Source organism: Macaca nemestrina, chromosome 10 (assembly GCF_043159975.1).
Source record: "Macaca nemestrina isolate mMacNem1 chromosome 10, mMacNem.hap1, whole genome shotgun sequence".
Classification (NCBI taxonomy): domain Eukaryota; kingdom Metazoa; phylum Chordata; class Mammalia; order Primates; family Cercopithecidae; genus Macaca; species Macaca nemestrina.
In genome coordinates this window covers 76,267,198-76,293,245 of record NC_092134.1, presented here as the reverse complement: position 1 = coordinate 76,293,245, position 26,048 = coordinate 76,267,198, and the positions used below count along the sequence as shown (strand labels likewise).

The 26,048-nt window shown below is 52.9% G+C and overlaps 1 protein-coding gene across 1 annotated transcript in view; it reads left to right on the top strand.

Moving 5' to 3' along the window:
• Positions 1-26,048, top strand: part of LOC105474116 (LDL receptor related protein 1) — an 85,672-nt gene that overhangs the window by 7,173 nt on the left and 52,451 nt on the right. The window contains exons 2-12 of the mRNA XM_011728505.2: positions 2,899-3,021; positions 6,106-6,243; positions 8,428-8,547; positions 9,718-9,846; positions 9,973-10,236; positions 19,572-19,734; positions 19,843-20,065; positions 21,463-21,652; positions 22,143-22,286; positions 23,768-24,004; positions 25,201-25,381. Coding sequence (XP_011726807.2) covers positions 2,899-3,021; positions 6,106-6,243; positions 8,428-8,547; positions 9,718-9,846; positions 9,973-10,236; positions 19,572-19,734; positions 19,843-20,065; positions 21,463-21,652; positions 22,143-22,286; positions 23,768-24,004; positions 25,201-25,381 — 1,912 coding nt within the window. The remainder of the gene's footprint in view (positions 1-2,898; positions 3,022-6,105; positions 6,244-8,427; positions 8,548-9,717; positions 9,847-9,972; positions 10,237-19,571; positions 19,735-19,842; positions 20,066-21,462; positions 21,653-22,142; positions 22,287-23,767; positions 24,005-25,200; positions 25,382-26,048) is intronic.

Below are 26,048 nucleotides of genomic sequence, written 5' to 3'. Positions count from 1 at the left end.
ACATCAGCCCTGACAGGAAGTTCTTTCACGTATCTCTCTGCAATCCTTGTGCTGGCCAGGCCCTCAGGAGATGTGGCCCCCTCCCCTGGTGCTGCTGTGGGATAGGGGCCTGGTCCCTCCTCTTCCTTTCACTTGCCCCATCCCCCATCCCCTCCCTGCAAGAGCACATCTGGTTTGTGAATCTCTCTCATTCCAGCTTTTGGAGTTTGCCAGCTGCTGTTTCCTCTGTGGAGTTCAGGCCAAAAATGGGGGTGGGGGACAGCGGGGGGACTCAGTGAAGGCTAAAGGAGGGGGCACCATGGCTGGGATGTGAAATGGAGGGGAGGTTAGGTGACCACCCGGTGACCTCAGGCCTTGGCTGTGCACTCTGCCCCTGGGAGGAGCCAGGGCATGGACCAAGTCCCAGGTGGGTGGCACGGGGGGTCTGTTTCTGGGGTCCAAACATCCCATCTGCCTCTGAGTCCCATTCCAGCCCCCCTCTTCCCCCTCAGCCGGCCACGGCTGGTCAGGGGAAGCGGACAGTTCTCCGGCATGCTAACTAGGCTGGCGGGCTGTGTTTCCCGGGAAGACCTCACAGCTGGCCCAGTGGGGCAATGAACTCAGCATTATCCACCTCCTCAAGGGGCCTTTATTCCAGGCTCAGGGTGGGGGCCAGGAGAGGGGGGCTGAAGGGGGAGCCTGGCTAGGCCATCCTTGATGTGTTTCCTGAACTCGGTCATTTTGGCCAGGGGCCTGAGTGCGGTCCCCCCTGCCAGCGGTGGGGGTTAGGAGGGAGGACATCTCGGTGTGGCTCCCATCAGACTCCCTCCCTCCTCTGAACCCCCTGACATTTTCCTTATACTTCTGTCTCTGCCCTGCATTTGCATTAGTTGGGTACAGCTATCTTCTCAGGCGACTCTGGCTTCTGCAGGGCAAAGGGTCATCTCACCCTCCTTGGCACCCTGATGCCTAGTGCAGTGCCTGGCATAGAGCTGGCCTTCAGTGTGTGCCAGCAGAATAGAAATGCGATGGCACAGGCTGAGGAAAAGGCACGAAAGGCCGGGAGACTGGGAGCCCAGCCTTGGGTGGGGGAGAAGGGGTGGGTGACTGTTCCTCCTGTGAAGGATGTGGTGACAGAGGTTGGGAGGAGTGGGAATGGGAGGTCTGGTGCGGATTTCACTGGTTCAGAGTTTGGAGTCAGCTTAGCTGGTCTGAGTCCTGGTTTTGTCACTTGCCAGCTATTTGACCCTGGCCAAGTCACCTGGCTCAATTTCTTCATCTGTGAAATGGTGGTATTAGTTGTCCCCACTTTGTCATACTGTGGAGGGGATTAAATAAGATGATACATGGAAAAAACTGCTTTACCACACTTCTTGGCACATACTGAGCCCACAACAAGAGTTAGTTGTCAGCCAGGCACGGTGGCTCACTCCCGTAATCCCAGCACTTTGGGAGGCTGAGACAGATGGATCAGCTGAGGTCGGGAGTTTGAGACCAGCCTGACCAACATGGAGAAACCCTGTCTCTACTAAAAATACAAAATTAGCTGCACGTGGTGGCGCATGCCTGTAATCCCAACTACTCAGGAGGCTGAGGCAGGAGAATCCCTTGAACCCAGGAGGCAGAGGTTGCAGTGAGCCAAGATTGCGCCATTGCACTCCAGCCTGGGCAATAAGAGCAGAACTCCATCTCAAAAAAAAAAAAAAAAAAAAAAAAAAAGAGTTACTTGTCACCACTCTTAATTCCTCCTTGGGGATGAGGGAAGAGAATGGGGTAGGAGTGAAAGAAGTCTGGTTGGGGTGGGAGGGTAGGGCCAAGAGGTCCTGAATATAGTAGCTAACTAGGTTGACTGGACTGAAACCAGTTCCTAGAGTTCATTTCAGCCATCCTCCTTCCTCTGCTCCCCAATTCTGATATCTTGAAAATCTTTAGGTGCTTCTTCCCTCTAAGGATGTCTACTGAAAGTACCCCTGAGGTCTAACCAAGGGAGGCTGTGTCTTTAGAGAATGGAGAGGACAAGACAGGTGGATCACCTGAGGTCAGGAGTTTGAGACCAGCATGGGCAACATGGCGAAACCCTGTCTCTACTAAAAATACAAAAATTAGCTGGACATGGTGATGCATGTCTGTAGTTCCAGCCACTGGGGAGGCTGAAGCAGGAGAATTGCTTGAGCCCGGGAAGTGGAGGTTGCAGTGAGCTGAGATTGTGCCACTGCACTCCAGCCTGGGGGACAGAGTGAGACCTTGCCTCAAAAAAAAAAAAAAAAAAAAAAAAAATTAGGGAATGGAGATGGAAGCAGGGCTCTCCATCCTGCCCATTCCTGCCCAGCCTTGCCCTCCTGTGCCTCTGCTAATACCATCTCCAACTACTGTGTGTGCGAAAGGCATCCCTCCCAACTGCTTCCAGCTGGGGGCCTAGTGATTAGGGGTTGGGAAGTATGGGGTGATGGGTCAGGGGACCAGGAGCGTCCCAGAAGGCAGAGAAGCAGAGAGGTTAGATAAGACCAGCTCTGGGCCTGTAGTAGTAGTCAGAGGAAGATAAAGAGAAAACATGTCAAGGCCTAAATGTACCCCCCTTCACCATCACTCTGTCATCAAAGCCAGGGGGTGCTGATGTCTGATCACAGTAACCAAAAATAGCAAAGGCTTTGACCCTGACTCCTAGGAACAGGCAGCCTAGAGGACTTGGAGGGGTGCAGTAAAATGTGCTTCTGGATCCCCCCACCCCCACCACAGATACACGGTGTGTAGGAACTACCCAAAGCCACCCCCTGACACCCCCAGGCACATAGACCATGGCTCAGGGTCTGGGCCAGATGGAAACTGATGCTAGGGAAGGAAAAGGAGTCCTAAGGAACTTTAGGGCCACAGAGTCAGCCTCCACCCTTCATTTATATCCCCTTTCTTTCCTTGCTCTAGCCCCTAAGACTTGCAGCCCCAAGCAGTTTGCCTGCAGAGATCAAATCACCTGTATCTCAAAGGGCTGGCGGTGTGATGGTGAGAGGGACTGCCCAGACGGATCTGACGAGGCCCCTGAGATTTGTAAGTACCTTTTCTGGATTCTTCTCCCCAAACCCTTAACTTATCCCTCTTCCTTTGGCAGATGTTTGGGAGGAGGACAGCTGATGCCTAGCCTGGCATGGACCTTGCGCAGTGATTGTATTTGTCCATGACACAGCTAAAACTGTCCTTTACCCCCTTCAGAATGCTTCGCGTGGTGCCTGTTGGGCTTAGAAATGGCGCCTCAGATTTCTCCCTCAGGTGATGGCACCCCAAGACAGTGTTCTCTGGGCTGACAGCTTTGCTAGAAGATGGCCTGGCCTCCCTTTCCTTCCAGCTCTTCCCTCGTTCCCCCTCTCATCCTCCCTGACCCTTGATGATTGGCCCCAGGTCTTGTCGGATCCTCAGATCTTCCTCTGTCCTTTTGCTCCCAGGCCAGAGGCCACTGGCACTTGCTCAGCCCCATACCAGAAGCCCCACCCCTGTGCGTTTCCCGCCACCCCCGCCTTCCCCTGCCCCCAGTAAGTGGTGTAATCAGAGGCAGCTGTTTTAACTGGGAGAAAGGTCCCCGCCCAGCTTTTGCCCTGCCAAGGGAGGTGGAGAACTTGTTGGTGGGACCCCAGAGTCCTGGATAGCTGGCACAGTCCTGGTGGCTCCACCTTTAGCCCCTCCCCTGCTTGGTTAATCTGGGCCAGGGTCAAAGCGACCCTGCATTCCTAGGTCTGTCTCTGTTCTCTCGTGGGCTTTATCCTGCTCCAGTCCTATCTGGTGTTCTGTCCCCACACCCCCACCCATAATTATCAGGGGTAATTTTAGGGCTGGAAAGGGAGCCACGAATGGGCTCTGCCTCACCCCTACACTCTGCCCTGGAGGGTGGGGGCCAGGGGTATTCAGCGAGTATATGTATGGCGGGGTGCTTCAGCCTGGAGTCTCTTCTTGTCTGATGCCACCTGCTCCCCCACACTTTTGACCCTGATTCTTGCATTAGAAGTAAAGAAAGTCATGCAGAAGGGCCAGATCTGGCTCTTTTTGTTCGTTCTTCCTTCAGTTTGCTGTAAACCTCACCTTATATGCATTACCACTCTGTTCACGCTCATACCCCCTGGACTCATAACATCACACACAAACCCACCTGGCACTGATGAGCCCACCTCCCACCCAAAGGCACAAACACATTCTCCCAGTAACACAGAGTCACACTCAAATGTGGATGCAGAAACACACTGTATACTCAGATAGATGTCCCCAGACACACAAACCCAGATTGATTCACATGGAAACTCACATACTGAGGCCAGAAACACCAGCATACAGAAAGACACACAGATACACTCTCACTACACACCCCTGCATGCTATATAGCCACACCCTCAGTTGTGTATGTGGACTCCTGTCCAGGCACACATGAATCATAGACACTGTCACTCACACACCATGTCCAGGCTTGGGGGCCAATAGACAGTAGTCTCTCTATCTCATCCATCCTCCAGAGCAACAAAGGAAGTTCCAGAGATGATATGACCAGTTGGTCACAACCTTCTTTTTTTTTTTTTTTTTTTTTAAGAGGTGGGGTCTCACTATGTTGCCTTGGCTGATCTCAAACTCCTGACCTCAAGTGATCCTCTGATCCTCCTGAACCAGCTTCCCAGAGTTCTGGGACTATAGGCGTGAGCCACCATGCCTGGCCAGACCACAACCTTTGATTCTTCCCAAATCCTTCTATCAGGCCTGTTGCTTTGGGGTTGGAAGTCTAGAATAGTGCTGTCCAATAGAAATGTATTAAAAACCACATGTGCTATTTTGAAATTTTCTAGTAGCCACATAAAAAAGGTAAAAATGAACAGATGAAATTAATTTGAATATTTTATCCAATGGATCCAAACTATTATCTCTTTAGTACAGTATATTCATATAAAATCATTAGCAATCTTTTGCATTTTTCTGGTAAGTCATCAAAATCCAGTGTACATTTTATACTTACAGTTTGAACTTGTTGCCTTTCCAGTGCTTGATAGCCACATATGGCTGGGCTACGTATTGGACAGTGAAGGTCTAGAACATTTGGTACCACTCTTGGCCCTGGGTTCTGCAAACTGGGAGCTATGGGAAGGAGTTTTTCTTTATCATTGGAGTTTCTCTGCCATGGACTCTGCTTCCCTCAGCTTATCAAAACCTGTTTTTGTTTGTTTGTTTTGAGACAGATCTCGCTCTGTCATCCAGGCTGGAGTGCAGTGGTGCAGTCTCAGCTCACTGCAACTTCTGCCTCCTGGGTTCAAGCGATTCTCATGCCTCAGCCTCCCGAGTAGCTGGGACTACAGGTGCATGCCACCATGCCTGGCTAATTTTTTTTTTTTTTTTTTTGAGACGGAGTCTCACTCTGTAGCCCAGGCTGGAGTGCAGTGGCCGGATCTCAGCTCACTGCAAGCTCCGCCTCCCGGGTTCACGCCATTCTCCAGCCTCAGCCTCCCAAGTAGCTGGGACTACAGGCGCCCGCCACCTCGCCCGGCTAGTTTTTTGTATTTCTTAGTAGAGACGGGGTTTCACCGTGTTAGCCAGGATGGTCTCGATCTCCTGACCTCGTGATCCACCCGTCTCGGCCTCCCAAAGTGCTGGGATTACAGGCTTGAGCCACCGTGCCCGGCCTGGCTAATTTTTTGCATTTTTAGTAGAGACAGGGTTTCACCATGTTGGCCAGGCTCATCTTGAACTCTTGACCTCAAGTGATCTGCCCACCTCAGCCTCCCAAAGTGCTAGGATTACAGGCAGGAGCCATCACTCCCGGCATCATCAAAACCTTTTACTGACCTCAGTCACCATAAAAAACCAGGCTGTCCTCAGCCTGTCTCCTGAGCATAGAATGTTGAGGCATTGGGGTCCATAGGTATGGGACATTGGAGGGGTGGACTGTTTGCTGAAGGCCTAGTTTCTACCTCCGCCTGTTTGCCTACAGGTGTGTGACTACTGTGGGGAATGCTGTAACAGAGTTCTAGGTGGAAGAGTCTAACTAGCCCTGAGACCTCCTGAGATCTGAAACCCCAGTTTTATCTCCCCTCGTCCCCAGTGAACAGCTGGCCAGAGAGCCACCATAGCCAGCTTGTTCATACCCACCCTTCTGTCTGCCCTCAGGTCCACAGAGCAAGGCCCAGCGATGCCAGCCGAACGAGCATAACTGCCTGGGTACCGAGCTGTGTGTTCCCATGTCTCGCCTCTGCAATGGAGTCCAGGACTGCATGGATGGCTCAGATGAGGGGCCCCACTGCCGAGGTAAGGACTTTTCCACTCTCTACTCTCCTGTGTGGATGCAGCATGTTGCCAGCCCACCTTCCGAGGACTGTCCTGGCACCTTCAGTGGGGATGAGGCCTTGTCCTGGTCCCCTGCCTAGATTTGCCTTCAGAGAGCAGATAAAATTGATGTGCCCCGTGGGCTTGGAGCTTGGTCAGACAGCCCTGTGGGCCTCAGCCGTGGGCCCTAGCCTGGGCACTTCCCTCTGGCTCTGTGTTCTCGGACTAGTCACTACCGCTCTCCAGGTCGCAGTTTTTCTTCTGTAAGATGAGAGACCAGTGTTTTCATACATTTTTTAAAATAGTATGATCCTTTCTTCAAAAGGTTTTCTGCATGATGCCTGAGTGTGAACACAGGGAGGAGCAGAGGTGCTGTGACTAAAGCTTAGCAATCTAGTTTAGTCCATCTGCCACCCCTATGGGTGCCCTAGAAGGCATCCCCAGGAGCTGCAGATCTTTGGGGGGCCCTAAAGCTGCCTTGGTCCCTCCCTCTCTGACAGTCTGGACTGTCTGAGGTGGTTGATAGGAAAACCATTCAGGCCGAGGTGGGAACATTAGGATGATAAGTCAGACTGCTTCCAGCCTGTGGCTCAGGTCACCAGCTCTACAGTCTTTACCCCAAAGGGCCCTGTGGGCCATGGAGAGTCCGGTCACAGCATGAGCATTTGAGAGTCATGTTGGGGGAGGAAGAGCCTCAAGCCTGCATGTTAGGGAATAATGGCTTCTCCCTTCTCTTGTCCTCGGGGTCCGGGCCCAGAGCAAGAGGCCAGCTTTGAGAGGCCATGAGGCTTTGAGAGGCCATGAGCGTGGCCCTAGGGGAGGGACTGTGCTTGGGTGTGGGGGCAGCGTCCTGTGCTGTGTGCCCGAGAAAACATCTGTCTGTGGGAGGAGACTCGTCTGGATCCTGTTCACTAGGAGCAGGGAGGATGGAGCAAGGGAGTTTGTGGAAGATTTTTCTCCCTTTCTTTGGTTGGTTTTGCATGTTTTCATCTGAAGCTCCTGGGACAGGATGCAGAATGTGGGCCTGGGGGCTGACTTAAATGACAACGTGCACCCCTTCCTCTCGGGTGGCGTGTGTTCAAGTTTGCTTCCTTTTGAGTACCTTTACAGTCTCTAAAACAACAGAGAACTTCAAAAACCTCAGGTCTGAACCTCCTTCTCTGATATTACAGAAATTGGCCTCCTCATCCCCTCACCCTATACCCAGAAAAGTTACTCTTTTCTAGGTTTTCCAGAGCAAATGGTATTTTCCCCCTCTGTGGAGGAAGGCTGGGCAGGCAGCACGAATGGCTCTCGGGTGGAAGTGGGGAGGAGAAAGAATTGCTGGGGTTTGGCCCCCCATCCCAACTCTTCCTGGCAGGCTTAGTGCCTCTAAACGTCTTAGCATCTTGGGCGGCTCTCTCTCCTAGGTGGGGGTGGAGGGGGAAGCCAGGGTGTGAGGCCGCTGGACAAAGGGGTCTTTGTGGCCAGGCTGCCTGGCCCCACGCAAGGCCATTAACTGGGTCGCTGGTCTAGGGGGGGCAACTGCTCTCCCACCTCTCCCCCCTCCTGTCTCATTCCCTTCTGTCTCCCCTGTGGAAGTGGGTCAGTGGCAGGAGAAAGATTAGAAAAGAATCCAGAGGGAACCAGTTTTGCTCCTCCTTCCCGTCCTCTACCTGGGCCTTAGGTCTTCTCTCTGAGGCCTCTAGGGCTTGGGGGATGAGTTAGACGGGTGCTTCCAGGCCAGAGCTGGGATCCTGTGGGGACAGGCACAATTCCATGCCCAATCTTCAGCCCCAGCTGAAGCCAACATTGTAATCTCCAGGCAGTGTGGACAAGAGGCATATGAAAGGGATAAGACTCACCGTCCCCTCTTCCTGTTGACCCCAACAAAGTGCCAGAACCCCTCTCAATGGGGACAGAGGTAGCCCAGAACATCCAGAACAGGGACATGTGGGTTCTAAGCCATCACTTGCTGTGTGACCTTAGGCTTTTCTTATAGCCTCTCTGGGCATCAGTTTCTTCACTTGTGAAATATGGTAGATGCTTCCTAAGGCCCCTTCCATCTCTGACACTGCAGCCCTTAGAAGTGGTTTCTGAAGGTTGACTGGGTTTAGGGGAAGGGTGTGGCCTGTGTGCGGGTGCCAGATCTGGTGACCTGAATGTGTCTCTCCTGCCCCCACACAGAGCTTCGAGGCAACTGCTCTCGCCTGGGCTGCCAGCACCATTGTGTCCCCACACTCGATGGGCCCACCTGCTACTGCAACAGCAGCTTTCAGCTTCAGGCAGACAGCAAGACCTGCAAAGGTATGTGAGTGCATATGCCTGTGTGCATGTGTGTGTGCCAGTGGCCAGTTGAGGTGGGCAGGGAGGGGCAGAGAGGGGTAGGGAGCCTGGCTGGAATAAGAAACTAGAAGGAAGGTGCAAGAGAGGGGGTGCCACCACCCCAGGGCATGACTGTGAGCTCTAACCATTTGCTTCCACCAGACTTTTAAAAATTCACCTTAAAATTATAGTTTATATGTAAATTTTTCTGTTGTAAAAAACTGAAGCATTAACAGATAAAACCAAAGTCCCCTTTGACAAATCCCCCTCAATTCTGGTCCCCTTCCCTTCTCCCTGGAGTTCAACTCTATTATCAGTTTGCTCTCTCTCTTTCAGGCCCTTTTTTATGCGTTTGTCTGTGTGTATTCACAGAAAATCTAATTGGAAGTACTGCTCAAGAGTACTGTGTGCTCTTTTTTGCGTAAATTATACTATACTCTATGTATTATTTTCAAGTTTTTCACTCATCAGTATGTTCCACAATTTTTTTCTGTATTAATATGTAAAGATCTACATCATTCTTTTAGAAACCACTGTGACGTATGACTTTTACCACAGTTTACTTGGTCACCTCCCTGTTGATGAGTAAGATGTTCCCAATTTTTCACTGCTACAAGCAATGCAAACTTTTCTGTTTTAAATTTGCCTCCCTCGGGTCTTTGCGCAAATGCCACCTTCTCAGTGAAGCTGTCCCCTGACTCCTCTAAAATCACACCCCTGCCATCTGCATTCTCCATCCCTGTTCTCTTTCCGTGGCACTAGCACCTCTAACATATACTTTATTTACTTTGTTTCATTTGTTATTATAGTAACTATATTTCATTTATTATCTGAATATAAGTTTCCTGAGGACAGCAATGTGGGTCTATTTTAAAGTTCACTGATGTACCTCTGGCACCTGACCCATAGTGGGGACTCAATAAATCTTCCCTGCATGAATGAATGATATGTACATGTGTGTTTCTCTAGAGTGGATTCCAAGACTAGACTTGCTGGGTGATAAGGTTTGCACATTTCATGCTGTAATAGATTCTGCCGGACTGTCCTTCAAGGTGGCTGTAAGGATGGACACGTTGGTCATGTCTGATGATCACCCACTTCCCTGCCCTTGTCACACTGGAAATGACCACATTCTTGTCCTTTCCCCGGCAGATTTTGATGAGTGTTCAGTGTACGGCACCTGTAGCCAGCTATGCACCAACACAGATGGCTCCTTTATATGTGGCTGTGTCGAAGGATACCTGCTGCAGCCGGATAACCGCTCCTGCAAGGCCAAGAATGGTGGGTGGGGTTGCCTGTGGCCACAGTGCTAACTAAGCCCCCTCAATGCTATTCCCTGATGGGTGGTGGCCTGAGAGGTGGTCCTAGAGCCCTGGCTACACTGACTCTTGTCTTCCCCATTCTCAGAGCCAGTAGACCGGCCCCCTGTGCTGTTGATAGCCAACTCCCAGAACATCTTGGCCACGTACCTGAGTGGGGCCCAGGTGTCTACCATCACACCTACGAGCACTCGGCAGACCACAGCCATGGACTTCAGCTACGCCAATGAGACCGTATGCTGGGTGCATGTTGGGGACAATGCTGCCCAGACGCAGCTCAAGTGTGCCCGCATGCCTGGCCTAAAGGGCTTCGTGGATGAGCACACCATCAACATCTCCCTCAGTCTGCACCGTGAGTCACCTGCTCTCAGCTTGGAGGGCTGGGGAGGGTAGGGGAGACAGGAAAGCTGGAAGCTGTCTGGAATAGAGGCCGGGAGTTACACAGGATGGCTCCTGTCTGGGGCAGGAGAAGCAGGAGGCTGGATACAATGGTGTGTGTTTGAGGCAGGGGCAGAGCTCCCTCCCAGCTCTCTGAGCAAGTGTCTGGATGGTCCCTGCATTTCTGGCCAAGGGCTGAGGGGGCAATGAATGGTCAATCTCCAGAGACCAGGGACTGTCCCTTCTCTGAGAGGGGAGTGTTGACTAGACTGCAGAGGGACTTTCCGGTGCGGTGGGAGCCAAGGCTAGGGAAAGAAGGAGCGGAAGCCTGAGGTGCCCTGTTAGGCTGCAGCTGAGGGTAAAGGAGCTGGGGCCCAGCTGCTCTGTCTCCATGGGCCATCGTTTCCCTCGGGGACCATTGCCAATGGACTCTCTGCTGCCATCGGGGGAGGGCAGTACTGAGGTTATTTCTCTGTGGCTTTGTGGCAGTGAATGAGGCTGGGAGAGAAGCGTGAGCCACATGAGATTTTAGAATATCCTGGATGCTTCCATTCAGGCTCCTCCCTAGGCTACACTTTGCTGTCCTAGTTGTGGAAGAAGGGGTGTCACAGGAAGGGGCGCGAGCATAGCTGGGTGTAGACCCACTGCCAGGAACAGCCCTGCCCATCTCAGATGCTGTTACACCAGCAGCCTTAAAGTCAACATCTGGCAGCATCACATTTCCAACGAAATGCACCACAGGGCTGAGAGGAAGAATCTGGCCTGTGGTTGATCTGACCCCCTGAGGGAGACTAACTTGATCCATGACTGTTTAGTAAACCAGAATTCCCATCTCTGCCTTGGTTTCCTAATCTGCATAATGGGTTTGAGCTTATCTGTCCAGATCAGATTAACTAGAGTGAAAGCCAGTGGTAAACGATAGCACGCTTTGAATTGAGGATTGTGAACCTTGGGCCTCTCTAGAAGATCTTCAAGTTTCTTTATTTGGTTCTTGTGATGAAAAGAAAGATCCCAGGAGATTACAAGGGATTCATTCTGGGAGAGAGAAAGGCCCCTCCCCGGGATGGTGGAGAGCAGGGGTCCTTCTGAGAGCCCTCACTCTCCGTGGCCTCAGCTTAAGGTTCACATTTCGGCCTTTGGCTCCTCCAGAGCATCCCCGATAGCGTCCTTGTGATAGGTCCACAGCTCACCTGTGATCAGACATGTGTCCTCCTTGGGGTGCTGAGCTGGGGGTTGTCAAGCCTGGTTGGCTGAGCTCTTAACGCGTGGGTGGCTCAGGGAACCCCATGGCCGATAGGGTGGGATTGGCACTAGACCCTCTTGTGCAGCTGCCCTCCCCCTGTTCCATGTCTACTGCCCTACTTAACAGGCCTGTCTGGGCAGACAGCCTGTCAGTTCCCTCCCCAGCCCTGCATCTGTGCCATACAGTGGGCTTGTGGGTAGGTGGCTATGGGGTGTCCTGGAGGGAACCTTCTCAACCTCTACTCTGGCCTCGTCTCCTTATCTGACTTCCTCCCCAGGAGAAGCCGGTACCCCTCCCTTGGCAAACAGATTTGCCTTGCCTCCCAGTCTGCTAAACTCATTGGGCCTCTCAGGGGCAGAGTCCAGGAGGCTAGAAGAGTCCAAGGGGAAATGCTTGTGGGGTAAATGAGTGGGTTTCTCTTGTCCCAGCTTCTGTCCCTTCCTCCTTGCCCTCCCCCTGCTCCACACCCCTGCCGCCTGAATGTCTGGCTGTCACCCTGAGGATGGTTGTTTTGCTCTCTCCCACAAACTAATTATGGGTCCCAAACTGAGGATGTCAGTGTCTCTCCCCTAGCCCCTCCCCCAGTTCCCGGGTCATCCCCCTCCCCAGGAGACTGACTGTCCTGGTGTGTGGGGTGGCTGGTCCCAGGCACTCACCTGCACAGCAGCTGCTGGCCTGTAATTAGCTCCCCAAGGAGGATGACGAAGAAAGGCTACAGCTTTCTCCTGCTTTCACTCTGCCCTCTGGGGCAGCCCTGCCTGCAAGCCTTCCATTCTGTGCTGTGACTGTGACCTCTGTTGGATCCCTGGGGCTGAGCCTCATGCAGCAGGGGTGCACACAGAGGGAGGAGTCTAACAATTGAGGGGTGTTTGAACCAGCGAGACCAGCCCGCTGGTGCAGGCAGAAGAGGGAGCCTGCCCCAGAGAAAACTCTGGAAGCAGAAATAGAATAGAAAGAAGGAAGGAGGCCAGGAAATGAGCCTGGTTCACATGTGTCCTGGGCCATGTGAGTCAGACCTGCTGTGGAGTCCTGAGAGCCCCCGAGGGCCCCCCTGAGGCCCTGCAGCGTGTGCACGTTCCTCTTCAACACCCCAGGGCTGCTGACCCTCCTGCCCCAGGCCCAGTGTCATCCCCCTGGGTAGGGTGGATCATCTCTTTTCCTCCCACCTGAGATTACCTTCCCTTTCCCTCTGCCACTGGCCCAGTGGTTTGGGGAGGTCTATGAGGCTCGAATTCCAAGACCGGAGAACTCGATGGTGAGAGCTGGAAGAGGAGGGAAGACCCTTGGCCAGCACCAAGAGCAGCCCTTTCACTACTGCTTTCTCAAAGGGGCTATGCCTTGATTTGATTGTAGGTGGTACCTGTACAAGTTTTTTTTGTTTGTTTTTTTTGTTTGTTTTTTTAACTGTTACGTTTTTATTTGATATACATTAGGAAACTCCTGTAACTAGCACATCAAATCTGTTATTTCAGCAATTGTTTAGGATGCAGTGAAATAAGAAAAGTAAGTTAATTGAAATATCTGGCAATAAACAGTAGCACAAGCTGTACATAAGCATGGCAGACATTTTGTTTTTTTTGTTTGTTTGTTTGTTTGTTTGTTTTTTGAGACGGAGTCTCGCTCTGTCGCCCAGGCTGGAGTGCAGTGGTGCGATCTTGGCTCACTGCAAGCTCCGCCTCCCGGGTTCACGCCATTCTCCTGCCTCAGCCTCCCGAGTAGCTGGGACTACAGGCGCCCACAACCGCGCCCGGCTAATTTTTTGTATTTTTAGTAGAGACGGGGTTTCACCGTGGTCTCGATCTCCTGACCTTGTGATCCGCCCGCCTCGGCCTCCCAAAGTGCTGGGATTACAGGCGTGAGCCACCGCGCCCGGCCTGGCAGACATTTTGAAAGTGATACACAAAAGACTAAAGTTCTGAAAATTGAGACCCAGAGGGATCAACAGGCCTGATAGTCCCTGAGTCAGGAACTAGGCCTGCGCACTGTCGCCCCCACCTGTGACCAGTCTCTCAGCTCCAGAGGGCTATGGAGCCTGTAACCCCAGCTTTGTCCAGCCTCCTGCCAGGCTGCCCCTGGGCAGGGCTGGTGGTGCAGTCTACCCACCCCAGCCCAGCCCTGCATTTCCTAAGCTGAGCTCCTCTGATCTGTATTCCCTTCACCTTGGAGGATGCCACCACTGTAGAAAGAATGAGGCAGACTGCAAGAGTGGGGCCCTGGGAACATGTGTGTGTATGGTGAGGGGAGGTTCTGAGGTTGTAAATAGAGGCCTTAAAGGAAATCGGGTTTGCTGAAGTCACTCAGGAGTTTGGACTGTGTGTGAAAGGATGGTCTGAAGGGGCCCTCAGAGGTCTCAGGGTTCCGCTCCCTGCACCATGCTGCATGGGGAAGAAGGAGGTGGCCGGGGAGCTCAGCAAAGGCCCCCTAGGCTGCAGGCAGCAAGGTTGCGAAATGGGTCCCCAGGTCCAGCTGGCCAACTTCACTTTTCCCTTCCTCTCCCTTTCTTTTATTTATTTTTTTAGTGTGTGTGTTTTCGAAATCACAACAGGAAATGGGGTAGTGATTTGTCTAGAGGGGAGGCAAAGAAGGGGCAGACAGCTGCCCCTCTGAGTCTAATGAACTGGCTGCTGCTGCTGGAAGGGGTGCTACCTCCTCACTGTGCTGGGCACCCCTGGACCCTCTCAGCCGCCCACCCGTGCCTACAGAGCACTTCCAGACTTCACACGTGAAAGCTAACCATGCCCCTCCTTTCCCTTTCTGACCCACAGGATGCCAGGCTGTTTGGGAAGGGGTGGCTCTAGCCACCCTACTCTTTGGCCTTGGGCCCCCTGCATCCTGGCACTTTTGCTTCCCATTCCTGTTCTGAGTTTCCTAATCATTTAACAGCTCACTCTTGCTCCTCCTCTCTCCTGGCCAGGGCCAGCCCTGTGTCTCCCGGCCCAGATCCAGCCCTGTCCTCTCCTCCCCCGCTGTCTCCTTGAAGTTGCCTCTCCACCCAGACTGCTCCCAGCACTCCCCTTGCTGTTTTCAAGCCAAAGGAAGTAACTTAAGCAAGAGAGATGTGTTTTAGAGCCCGGCAAGGATTTCTCAATAGAGGGAAGACCCTAGGATGGGCTGAGCGGAATCCAGGCGTCATCCCTGGGATCTAGGTTGAAATGCCTCTTGGGGACCTAAGCCAGGCAGGGGAAGGTAGCGGTACATAACTTCAGACTGAAATCACAGGCAGGAGCAGGAAGGGAGCCCAGGGGAAGGAGGTGACACAACACGGCTAAGCTCCAGACTGGGTGGTGGAGGGAGGAAGAGCTGAAGTCGGGACCCAGCAGGAAACAAGGAGCATGAGGCCACGTCATTTAGCAGAGCTGCCAGGCTCACCACGAGGCCCCCTTTTCACCTTCGAAGTCCTCAGACTCTCCGCCATCTCTCCCAGCCCCCAGGCAAGATCCCTGAGTGGGATTACTAGACAGACTGCCCTCTCCCACTGTCTTGGAGTGTCCCAAGGCCAGAGAGGGAGGATCCTGGCAGTAGAAGAGAGGGGGGAAATGATGTCCCAGCTCTAGAACAACAGACTGGGGGACTCAGTCTTCAGTAAATATTTGTTCAACGGATCAATACATGTGTGTCAGGCGCCTGGGACAGAGACAAAAGGCAGCGCCCTCCTCACAGTATTTGTAGTCAGGTGAAGAGGCCATGATCAAATAAGCTCCAGAGGCCTATGGAGCCTGTAACAGGAAAACTTCCTTCTTTTTTTTTTTTTTTTTTTTTTTTTTTTTGAGACAGATTCTTGCTCTGTTGGCCAGGCTGGAGTGCAGTGGCGTGATCTCGGCTCACTCCAAGCTTTGCCTCCCGGGTTCACGCCATTCTCCTACCTCAACCTCCTGAGTAGCTGGGACTACAGGTGCCCGCCACCACGCCCGGCTAATTTTTTTGTATTTTTAGGAGAGTCGGGGTTTCACTGTGTTAGCCAGGATGGTCTCGATCTCCTGACCTCGTGATCTGCCCACCTCGGCCTCTCAAAGTGTTAGGATTACAGGCGTGAGCCACTGCGCCTGGCCTCGAAAACTTCCTTCTAATAGGGCAAGCTTCCTTCTGGGAGCCTGAGCCGAGTCTTGATGAATAGTAGGTGTTAGCCCCAAATGGCCCACCTGGAGGGCCCACCCAGAGTCAGGAGACCACAGGGCTCTGGCTGGAGGCACAGAGGGCGACTTGGTGGAAAAGATGGGAAAGGATGGGCTTGGGGAGGGGAGGACATAGTGGGAACTGCAGCCCCCATGTGGGGAGTGTTTATCATGCACCAGGCCCAGTGCTAAGTGCTGTTAGTCCACCATCCAGTTTTACAGATGAGGAAACAGAGACTCAGAGACATTAAGTAACTTGCCTATAGCCTCAGTTGGAAGGCGATGGAACCAGAATTCAAACTCAAGCTGTGAGTGTCTAGGGCCCAGCTGGACCCAGGGCAGAGCAGAATGATAGGAGGAGAGGTGGGGAGGCTCCTGGAACAAGGGCCAGAATCTAGTGTGCTCCCTGGGGATGTGGTTAGAGGTCCAGGGACCTCTTTGGATGTGTATACACTCTTTGGGTGTGTAGATGTGTTGGGTGACATTTTCTCAGGGCATAAAGGCTTCTTCCTTCAGAGTTCCTTATTTTAGAGCAGGTGACTAGAATCCTGCAGCTGAAGCTAGAGTCTTCTTGGGCATGGGGTGGGGCCTGTGTGTTTGAGAAGCAGCCACCATGTACGGAAATGCCTCTTGAACAATGGGAATGATGAAGAAGTTGAGAAAAGCTGGAGTTGTAGTGAGTGCAGATGCTGAGCAGTGGGATGGGGTGCAAGGATACCAGGTCTATTCTGGGGCCTGGAACTGAAAGTCCTCTGTGACATCACGGGTAGCTGCGGTCTCTCGTCTGACTCCTGCACCTCTTCCCTGCTTCCTAGCCTCCCTCTTGATGCTGGAATCCCCTGCCCTTCTGCCCCTAGACTGTCCCCAACTCCTCCCACAACACAGCCTCCCTCTCTCCCCTTGGGTTTATTTGAGATTCTCCCGTCCTCAGGATTTTCGGTCTTTGGCCAGAGCCCCTTTTAGAAGGTGCACTGGGGTGAGTTGGCCCTTAGAAGGCTGGGCCGCAAGGGGATGGCTCCCCTCAGGGTTGGTGGAGCCAGAATGATCAGCATCTCTGGGCTGAAGCCCAGGACTCCACCTGGACCCCAGTTCATAAGACAGAGAGGGGTGGCCCAGATACTGCCTATAGGGCAGCCCTGGAGGCAAGGTTCCTCCTCTCAATTCAAGCCCATCTCTCTACACTGGCCTTGGAGTGGTGGCCACGTGTATGTGTGCGGGTGACTGTGTATGCATGTGTGTGTGTGCATATGTGCGTGTGTGGTGGGGCAGGCAGAGGAATCTGAACTTTAGGAGAGAGAAAAATAATGTGGTGCAGGGGGTTGGATAACAAAGGATTTTTGCTTGCAACTAATAGTCTCCAGCTGCAAAAATACCAAAGGGGAGGCCAGGCAGGCTGAGGACTCCAATTCTTGCCAACTCCTCACCGGCCTGCTGAGTGGGGCCCTGCCTGGCCTTTGGGGAGGTGGAAGGGAGACCGGCCAAGGGTAAATATCTGAGAGCAGGATGATCTCTCTGCCTTCCTTCCCGGAATTGGGAGGGAATCCAGGCCACATCCTGGGGCTGGGGGCGCTGATTGTGGAGCTGCACCTGGGATGGTGGCATCAGATCTCTGCAGGTTTCTTCCTCCTCCCTCTTGCCAAGAGAAGGGTGGATAGGGGGAGCAGGGGCAGGTTATTGCCAGCCCTAGGGCTGGGCAGTGACTCAGGGAAGCCTCAGGAAGTCGGAGAGAAGGCCGGCCGTAGCTGCGCCAGCTGGTGCTGGGAAAACAGCTTTCACTGATGAAGTTCATATACATGCCAGCAGCCCCCAGACCCCTGCCGTGCCCACCAAGTAAAGGGCATGCAGCCCTGTTTGACTTCCAGCCACCCTGCTGGCTGCCAGGGGCTGCAGGCAGGTCCCCGCTTTGAGACTTCGATTTCCTTTGGAGGCAGCCCAGCAGCATTCATTTGAATCTGTTTTCTCTGTGGTTACAGCATGTGGGGCAAAGAATTTGGTTGCCTTACCCCTGCACTAGGCCCTCTTCCTACAGGGCCTTGGCCTCCTCAAGCTACTCTTCCCCCTCTCTCTAATCTTGTGAGGATGGGACAGTATTGGGGGCCCAGAGGAAAGAGTGGCTGGGCTTGGGGATGCATGAATGCTTACAGGGGTAATATATTGACTCTGTGGCCTTGTTCTCCAGGCATTGGGGTGGGATTTAGAAGAGAGGACCTGAAGAAGAAACTAGTTTGGTGAAGCCCTCAGTTGGCTCCTTCCCTTCCTGTCCTGTGACTCTGAGTCAGTTTCAAGGCCCTGCCAAGTTCCTTGAGAGCTGTGTTCCTGTTCTTGTTGCCCCCACCCCACCCCCACCCACTGTTAGGGAGCAGCCCCTGAATTCCTGTGGGGAGGAGGGGGAAATTAGGGAGCAGTCAAGCAGAACAGCAAGTCATTATACCTGTAGCTGTGTGGGGGCAGAAGAATCCCTGTTGGGTTGAGTATTGGTAATGGAGGATGAGTTTCAGCCCAAAGCAGGTAGCCCAATGATTTCTTTAGCTGTTGGGGAAACTAGTGGAAGTGGAGTTCCAGGCAGGGGTCCCAGAAAGTCACTGCCTTAGGAGTTTCCCAGTTTGCAAGAGGCATCATCTCTGATGGTGGTAGTTGAAGTGGGCAGTGAGTAGATGGAAGGAAGCCAGTAGTCCTGGAGAGGAGGAGCCCAGAGGAGGCCAGCAGGTGTCCCTGTCCCCAGACTTCCTGCCTCCTTGAATTCCAGCCACCCTTGCCCTGCCTCTCTTTCCTTTGGCCCTTCTTGGCCTCTTCCATCTCCTCCAGAACCATGCCTGAAACTGAGTCTAGGCAGCAGGGCTCCATCTTCTTCCCCAACTCCCATCCTCCTTAAGCCCCACCTTTTTCTGAGCCATACCTCAGTTTACCCTGAGGGTTCTTTCATGGCCCTTCTCCTAGACTGTCTCTCCTCCTGCCCTGTGACTTACTCCCCACCTCTTCTGACCCTCCCTAGGACATGAGGACATTGAGCAATAAGAACATTGCAGGAACAGGGGACTGGGACTGAGTAGAGGAAGTTTGGCCCATGTCACTGGTGCCCAACCTTTTGCCCCCATGGATCTTCCCTTTTGCATCTCTGTAGAGCTCATATTTTAAAATACTTTTCTCTCAAACTGGGTTTATTAGCATGTACCCTGCTTTTCCACTTCAAAAATTTATGCCATATGTCCAGCTTCCAGTCAGTGCTTCTGGTTAGCATGAGATAACTAGATTTATCATAAAAAGTAGATAAAAGGGCTGGGCTCAGTGGCTTACCCCTTTAATCCCAGCGCTTTGGGAGGCTGAGGCGGGCAGATCGCAAGGTCAGGAGATTGAGACCATCCTGGCTAACACGGTGAAACCCTGTCTCCACTAAAAACACAAAAAAATTAGCTGGGCATGGTGGCGGGTGCCTGTAGTCCCAGCTACCCTTGAGGCTGAGGCAGGAGAATGGCATGAACCCAGGAGGCGGACCTTGCAGTGAGCCAAGATCCTGCCACTGCACTCCAGCCTGGGCGACAGAGCGAGACTCTGTCTCTAAAAAAAAAAAGAAAGAAAGAAAGTAGATAAAAGTCCAGTGAAAAGCAAAGATGTGTAATGTTTTGGTAGCCTGAGTGCTCTTATCCCAAGTAAAAGCAAAGTTAAAAAAAAAATACTGGACTGAGCTAGTGGACCTGTGCTCTCTACCTTTTGGTGCCCCGAGAAGATGGTCCCTTTTCAAAGATGGGCTAGAATTGGGAAGCCTGTCAGTCAGCCTGCCAGCCAGCATTTATGCGAGGCCTCCTGTATATCCACCCTGAGCTCAGCATGGGGGTGTTGGGCGGGAGGTCATCCAGAGAAGGTGGGCTTCCAGGTGTGGGTTCTCACCAGCAAAGGGTGGGCGTCTCTGCAAGAGGGCCTACCCCACCCCATGGCTCTTTCATTCATACTCTCCAGACGTGGAACAGATGGCCATCGACTGGCTGACAGGCAACTTCTACTTTGTGGATGACATCGATGATAGGATCTTTGTCTGCAACAGAAATGGGGACACATGTGTCACATTGCTAGACCTGGAACTCTACAACCCCAAGGGCATTGCCCTGGATCCTGCCATGGGGTGAGAGTGACAGGCGGGGTTCTGGCCCTGGAAGGTGGGAGGCTGAGGCTACAGTGGTAAGGAGGGTGCCCAATGTCCAGACCCCATTTAACACGCATCTTCCCACAGGAAGGTGTTTTTCACTGACTATGGGCAGATCCCAAAGGTGGAACGTTGTGACATGGATGGGCAGAACCGCACCAAGCTTGTCGACAGCAAGATTGTGTTTCCTCACGGCATCACGCTGGACCTGGTCAGCCGCCTTGTCTACTGGGCAGATGCCTACCTGGACTATATTGAAGTGGTGGACTATGAGGGCAAAGGCCGCCAGACCATCATCCAGGGCATCCTGGTGAGGGAGCTGCTGTCTGAGGCTTTTGTGGGGGAACTGTGATCCAGGGCCTTCTGGTGAGGGGGAAGCCTCTGTAGGGGAACCGTTCTCTGAGTCTCCTGGTAAAGAGTGTGGATGCCCCAGGCCTCTAGTGGGAGTAGGGTGGGCGTGAATACTGCAGAGAAAGGACAAGATATGTCTTCCACTGTGATGGGAATAGTCATTTTAGAGACACCACTTCTGTTTACTTCCTTTTTCTCATTTGACCCTTATAATAACCCCTAGTTGATGAACAGGGAGGTGGTTCAGTTCCCTTTCAGCAGATGAAAAAGCAGGATCAAAGAGGTTAGGTGATCTGCCTGTGTTTGCAAAGCCAGGTGATAGCACTGGAACCTGGTCTAGAAGCCTTGCCGGCTTGGAGGTAGCATCTCCATTCTGGGATAATTAGGGTGAGCAACCAGCCCAGTTTGCCTAGGACTATCCCAGTTTTAGCCCTGAAAGTCTGGTAAGCCAGCAAACCCTTACCTTTGTCTTAGGCAAACTAGGACAGTTGGCCACCACAGATAAGCTATATGGGTAGTCAGGGTGTTACAGGGCTTGCTTGGGGCAAGCGTGTCCTCTTAGCCCTCATAACAGGCTAAGAATGTCCTCTCTGGACAGAGTTTACAGCCCAACTCTAATTCAGTCTAAAATCACTAAAGTGTCTACCGAGTGCCTAATTCTGTGAAGGACAGGGTTTCTGCCCTCAAGGGGTCTGAGTAGAGTGGGTGAGATAAGTCCACAAATCACCATGCCAGACATGGATAGATAGCAGTGTCACGGAGGACGTATAGAAGGAGAAAACATCTCTGGTTAGAAGATCCTAGAAACTCTTCAAAGACATGCTCTGTAGAGGATGAGTGGGATCTTGGCAAGCAAAAATCTTCAGAATAGGTTAGTCCAGCCAGAGGAGACAGGAGTAAAGCATAGAGTTAAAAAATAGTGGGGCCAGGCATGGTAGCCTGCACCTGTAATCCCAGCACTTTGGGAGGCTGAGGCAGGATAATTGCTTGAGCCTCGGAAGTCGAGACCAGCCTGAGCAACATAGGGAAACCCCATCTCTACACAAAAAATTTTTTTAATTAGCCAGGTGTTGGTGGTATGTGCCTGTAGTCCCGACTACTGAAGAGGCTGAAGCAGAAGGATGGCTTAAACCCAGGAGGTGGAGACTGCAGTGAGCCATGATCGTGCCACTGTACTTCAGCCTGGGTGACAGAGTGAGGTCCTGCCTCAAAATAAATAAATAAATAGAAATAAAAAACTACAGGATGAATTGGGGAATACAGGTCATGAACTCTGGAGGAAGCTGAGGGGATCTCCAGGGCAGAGGGAGGAACCCCTGTCATCTCATGCTGTCCATTCTTGCCTGCCCATCTCAGATCGAGCACCTGTATGGCCTGACCGTGTTTGAGAATTACCTCTATGCCACCAACTCGGACAATGCCAATGCCCAGCAGAAGACGAGTGTGATCCGTGTGAACCGCTTTAATAGCACCGAGTACCAGGTTGTCACCCGGGTGGACAAGGGTGGTGCCCTCCACATCTACCACCAGCGGCGTCAGCCCCGAGGTGAGCAGGGCTCCATGGCCTCTCCAAAGCTGGCTTTACCCCACAACGGCTCTGGGCCCTTGGGATCACAGCCCCTCTATGGGCCCTCCTGTGGGGACCCTGGCTTCCTTCATGTCATGGCTGATTCTCCTAGCCATCCACTCGGGCTACCTGGCCCCCCCAGCTTCCCCTGCCAGCCCCCGTCTACCCACTCAGCCTCTAGATCCCACTCTGTCCCTCCCATTCCCCTTGCCAGTCTGGAGCAGGAGAACCTGGCCATGGACAACCCTGGAACTCTCTCCCCTGACTACTGAAGCCCCCACCCAAGAATCTGAAGCCTGGATTGTTGGGGGGGTCAGAGGATTTCCACCCCTGTGGCTTCCAAATTCTAAAATGGGATAGCAAGCACAAAGACCACAGCAGCAGGGGGTGTGGTCAGATTCAGGAAGCCTTCTCAAGGCCTGGCACAGGGGCTCTGAGGGGTCCTGACAGCTCTTCACCCTGTCCCCAGTGAGGAGCCATGCCTGTGAAAACGACCAGTACGGGAAGCCGGGTGGCTGCTCTGACATCTGCCTACTGGCCAATAGCCACAAGGCGAGGACCTGCCGCTGCCGCTCCGGCTTCAGCCTGGGCAGTGATGGGAAGTCATGCAAGAGTGAGTGACAGGGAAGGGGGTTCGTGCCCGTTGGGAGGTGGCAGGAGGGTATCCTCAGGTGTCCCCCACAGCCTGGCTACCTCTGTCTGGCAGGGAGATGAAGGAAGTGTCCCAGAGTGTACCTGCTAGTGAGGGCAGAGATGGGACTCGAATCCACATTTGAAAAATGTGCTTTTCTCACTCGCCCACTGGACTCTGCAGAAAACTAAACTGATTCATTCAGCAAGTGTCTAGTGAGCAGTGAGCACTCACTACATGTTTGGCACTGTTCTGGTCATCAGGATTAAGCAGTGAACGAGACAGATGTTATCCATGGCCTCATGGAGCTTACAGTCTAGTTGGGGAAACAAATAAATGTGTAACTTTAGGGGTAATAAGTGGTTATGAAGAAAATGAAACAGAGAATAGTCAGGTGTGGTGGCTCATGCCTATAATTCCAGCACTTTGGGAGGCCGAGGCAGGCAGATCACTTGAGGTGAGGCGTTCCAGACCAGCCTGGCCAACATGGTGAAACCCCGTCTCTACTGAAAATACAAAAATTAGCTGGGTGTGGTGGTGCATGCCTATAATCCCAGCTACTCGGGAGGCTGAGGCAGGAGAATCGCTTGAACCTGGGAGGTGGAGGTTGCAGTGAGCTGAAATGGCACTACCGCACTCCAGCCTGGGTGACAGAGTGAGACTCCATCTCAAAAATTAAAAAATAAATGAATAAATAAAGCAGACAATAAAGTTAATGAGGACAGCGAGGGCCTCTCTGAGGATGTGGCATTTGAGCCAAGCTCTCTGTGAAATGAAGAGGGCAACCATGTAACTCCCTGAGGGAGGAGCATGTCTGGCAGAGGGAATCAACAGTGCAAAGGCCCCAAGGCCAGCGTGAGCGTGGCAAGCCAGAGGGACAGCATGACGGCCAGCAGGGCTGAGTAGTGTGAGGGCAGAGAAGGAGGGAGGGGTTGGATTTTATTATAACTGGGATGGGAAGCTCATGGTGGCTTTTGAGAATGGAAGTGACATGATTGGATTCACATTTGTATAAAAGTCACGTAGCTGCTGGGTGGGGGATGGGCAGTAGGGAAGTAGCCAGGAGACTGTTTCAGTGTAGTGGGCAAGAAGTGATGTGGTTTGCACTAGGATGGCAGCAGAGGAAGTGGTAAACAATGATGTAACTCCAACATATTTTGAAGGTATTCCTTTTATACCACTGATTTCATGACTGATCAGTGGGCACTTAGCTGAAAACCTGCTATTCTTCCCTCATTTCCTACCCTTGGAGTGCAGAGGTCAGACCCCGGTGTGTTGCGGCCAAGACCCAGTGTCCTGCATGTTAGCGTGTGTGTGGTCAGTCCATCTGACCCAGAGTCTCACCTCTCCAACGTCTCCTGACCCATCACAGCTAGGGCATTGCAGCCCCTTGGCCGCAGCCCCTGGGTGGGGATGATGGTCGTGTGTGTGGCTGACTGTACCCTGGCTTGTGCCTGCTCTAGAGCCGGAGCACGAGCTGTTCCTCGTGTATGGCAAGGGCCGGCCAGGCATCATCCGGGGCATGGATATGGGGGCCAAGGTCCCGGACGAACACATGATCCCCATTGAAAACCTCATGAACCCCCGAGCCCTGGACTTCCACGCTGAGACCGGCTTCATCTACTTTGCTGACACCACCAGCTACCTCATTGGCCGCCAGAAGATCGATGGCACTGAGCGGGAGACCATCCTGAAGGACGGTACAGGCTCCTAGGGATGTGGCCCATGGGGATGGAAGGGGGCTGGGGCCCAGACATCTGTTTCTCGGTGCCCTCTCAGCAGGATGGTCCCCTGATGACCGGCTGGCTGCACTGGTTGGCATGGAGATGAGGGGATAGACAGATTGACCCCTGTGTGACCCCCTTCTTGGCTGAGCTGAAGAGGCAGGAGGATGGATGGGTTAGGCAGCATGGGCTGTCTTTGCCAGCCCTTGGGAAAACTCAGGGTCTCTCTGCATTGGCTCAGAGCCCTGGAGCTGCACACAGCAGACAGCCAGGAGACAACTGAGGTCTTGAATTGGAGACAGGCCTGCCAGATCAAAACAGGGCACACCCACACGTATGTGCGCACACAGGGTCTGTGCAGCTGACCTTACAGCCGCCAAAAACTGCATGCTATTGTGTCCTGAGAAAATGGTGTTTTGTGAATTGCATCCAGGTCTTCCCTCTTAGCTGCTTGGGCAGGTTCACAGTGCATCGTCTTTTTAATGTCTATGTGAAGGATTCTGAGCTGTACGAGTTCTGCCCCAAATCTGCACTTGGGCCCCAGGATCAGGCCACCTCCTCATCAATCTGGCGGATGCCAGTTATAACCTTTGCCCTGCACCCCATCCACACTGCAGTTCAGAGAAAACCAACAGTCAGCAATCATATCATAAGACTTTGGGGAAATCAAAAGTAACTCATCAGGAAAAGATTGGGGATCCCTATACCAAGGGAACTGCTATTTAAAGGACACTTGGAGTGAAGCCTTTGGCTAAGTGAAAAATCACTTCCTAATTTATTCATTTTGTTAGTTCAGGATTTTTAGGCCTAGGATATGATGTCACACTTGTGCCCAGAGCCACATACCCGTTGTTTCAGCTCTCCACTCAGGCACAGGCCAGATGCCCTCATGCAAGAGCCCACATCAGCCATGTAGTTTACTGTCTGCCACGTGTGGTTTTGAGAGGCTGGCCCCAGTACAAATGGCAGCACACAGGGCCTTCCCCTATTCCTCTTCCAGCCTCCTATTCCTGCCCCCACCCACCTGTCTAGGGCCCCAGAGGGTCTCTGCACCCCTCTCACCCCTCTGTAGCCCAGGCTGCTCAAAGGTACCTGAGTTCGGGAGGGCCAGAGGCAGGCAGCTTTGAACTTCCTTTGAAGCTGTTCATCACTGATCCCTCTTCCCCCAACAGGCATCCACAATGTGGAGGGTGTGGCTGTGGACTGGATGGGGGACAATCTGTACTGGACGGACGATGGGCCCAAAAAGACAATCAGCGTGGCCAGGCTGGAGAAAGCTGCTCAGACCCGCAAGACTTTAATCGAGGGCAAAATGACACACCCCAGGGCTATTGTGGTAGATCCGCTCAATGGGTGAGTCCTCCCAGGCCTTGGGGGTGGGAGGAGCTGGGAGTGTGTGGGCCTCAGAGAACTAGAAGATGAAATGGACAGGGAAGCAGGAGAAGGCAACTGAGGCAGGATACTTTAGCAGGAATGGGAGGCTGCAAGGGGAGAAGGAGTCCCTGTCTTCAGGGAAATAGGAGTGATTCCTTAAACATAGAAGAAATCTGATCCTGTCACTCCTAGCTCAGAGCCTTCCACCAGCTCCCCTTACCCTGAGAATGAGGCCCACGTTCTCATCAGGCTTTCACAGCCCCACAGCGTCTGCCTGGCCCTTGTCTGACCTCATCTGCATCTCACTTCCCACACTTGAAGTTCTGTCCCCACTGCCTGCTGTCTCTTTCTCAAACAAGCACCCCAGCTCCTCCTGCCTCAGGGCTTTTGCTCTTGGAGTTCCTCGGCCTGGAACTCCCAGATATTTGCAGGACTGGCTCCTTCTCTACATCAAGTCTCACTCATGCCACCTCCTCATGGCGGCCTTCTCCATCACTCTCCTCACACTCACCCCCACCTGCAGCCCGGTCACTCTCCACCCCATCACCCTGCTTTATTTCCCTCCTGGCCTTTATTGCTCTCCATGTAACCTTGATTGACCTGTTTCTTGTGGGATAGGAGCTCCATGGGAGCAGGGACCTTGGCT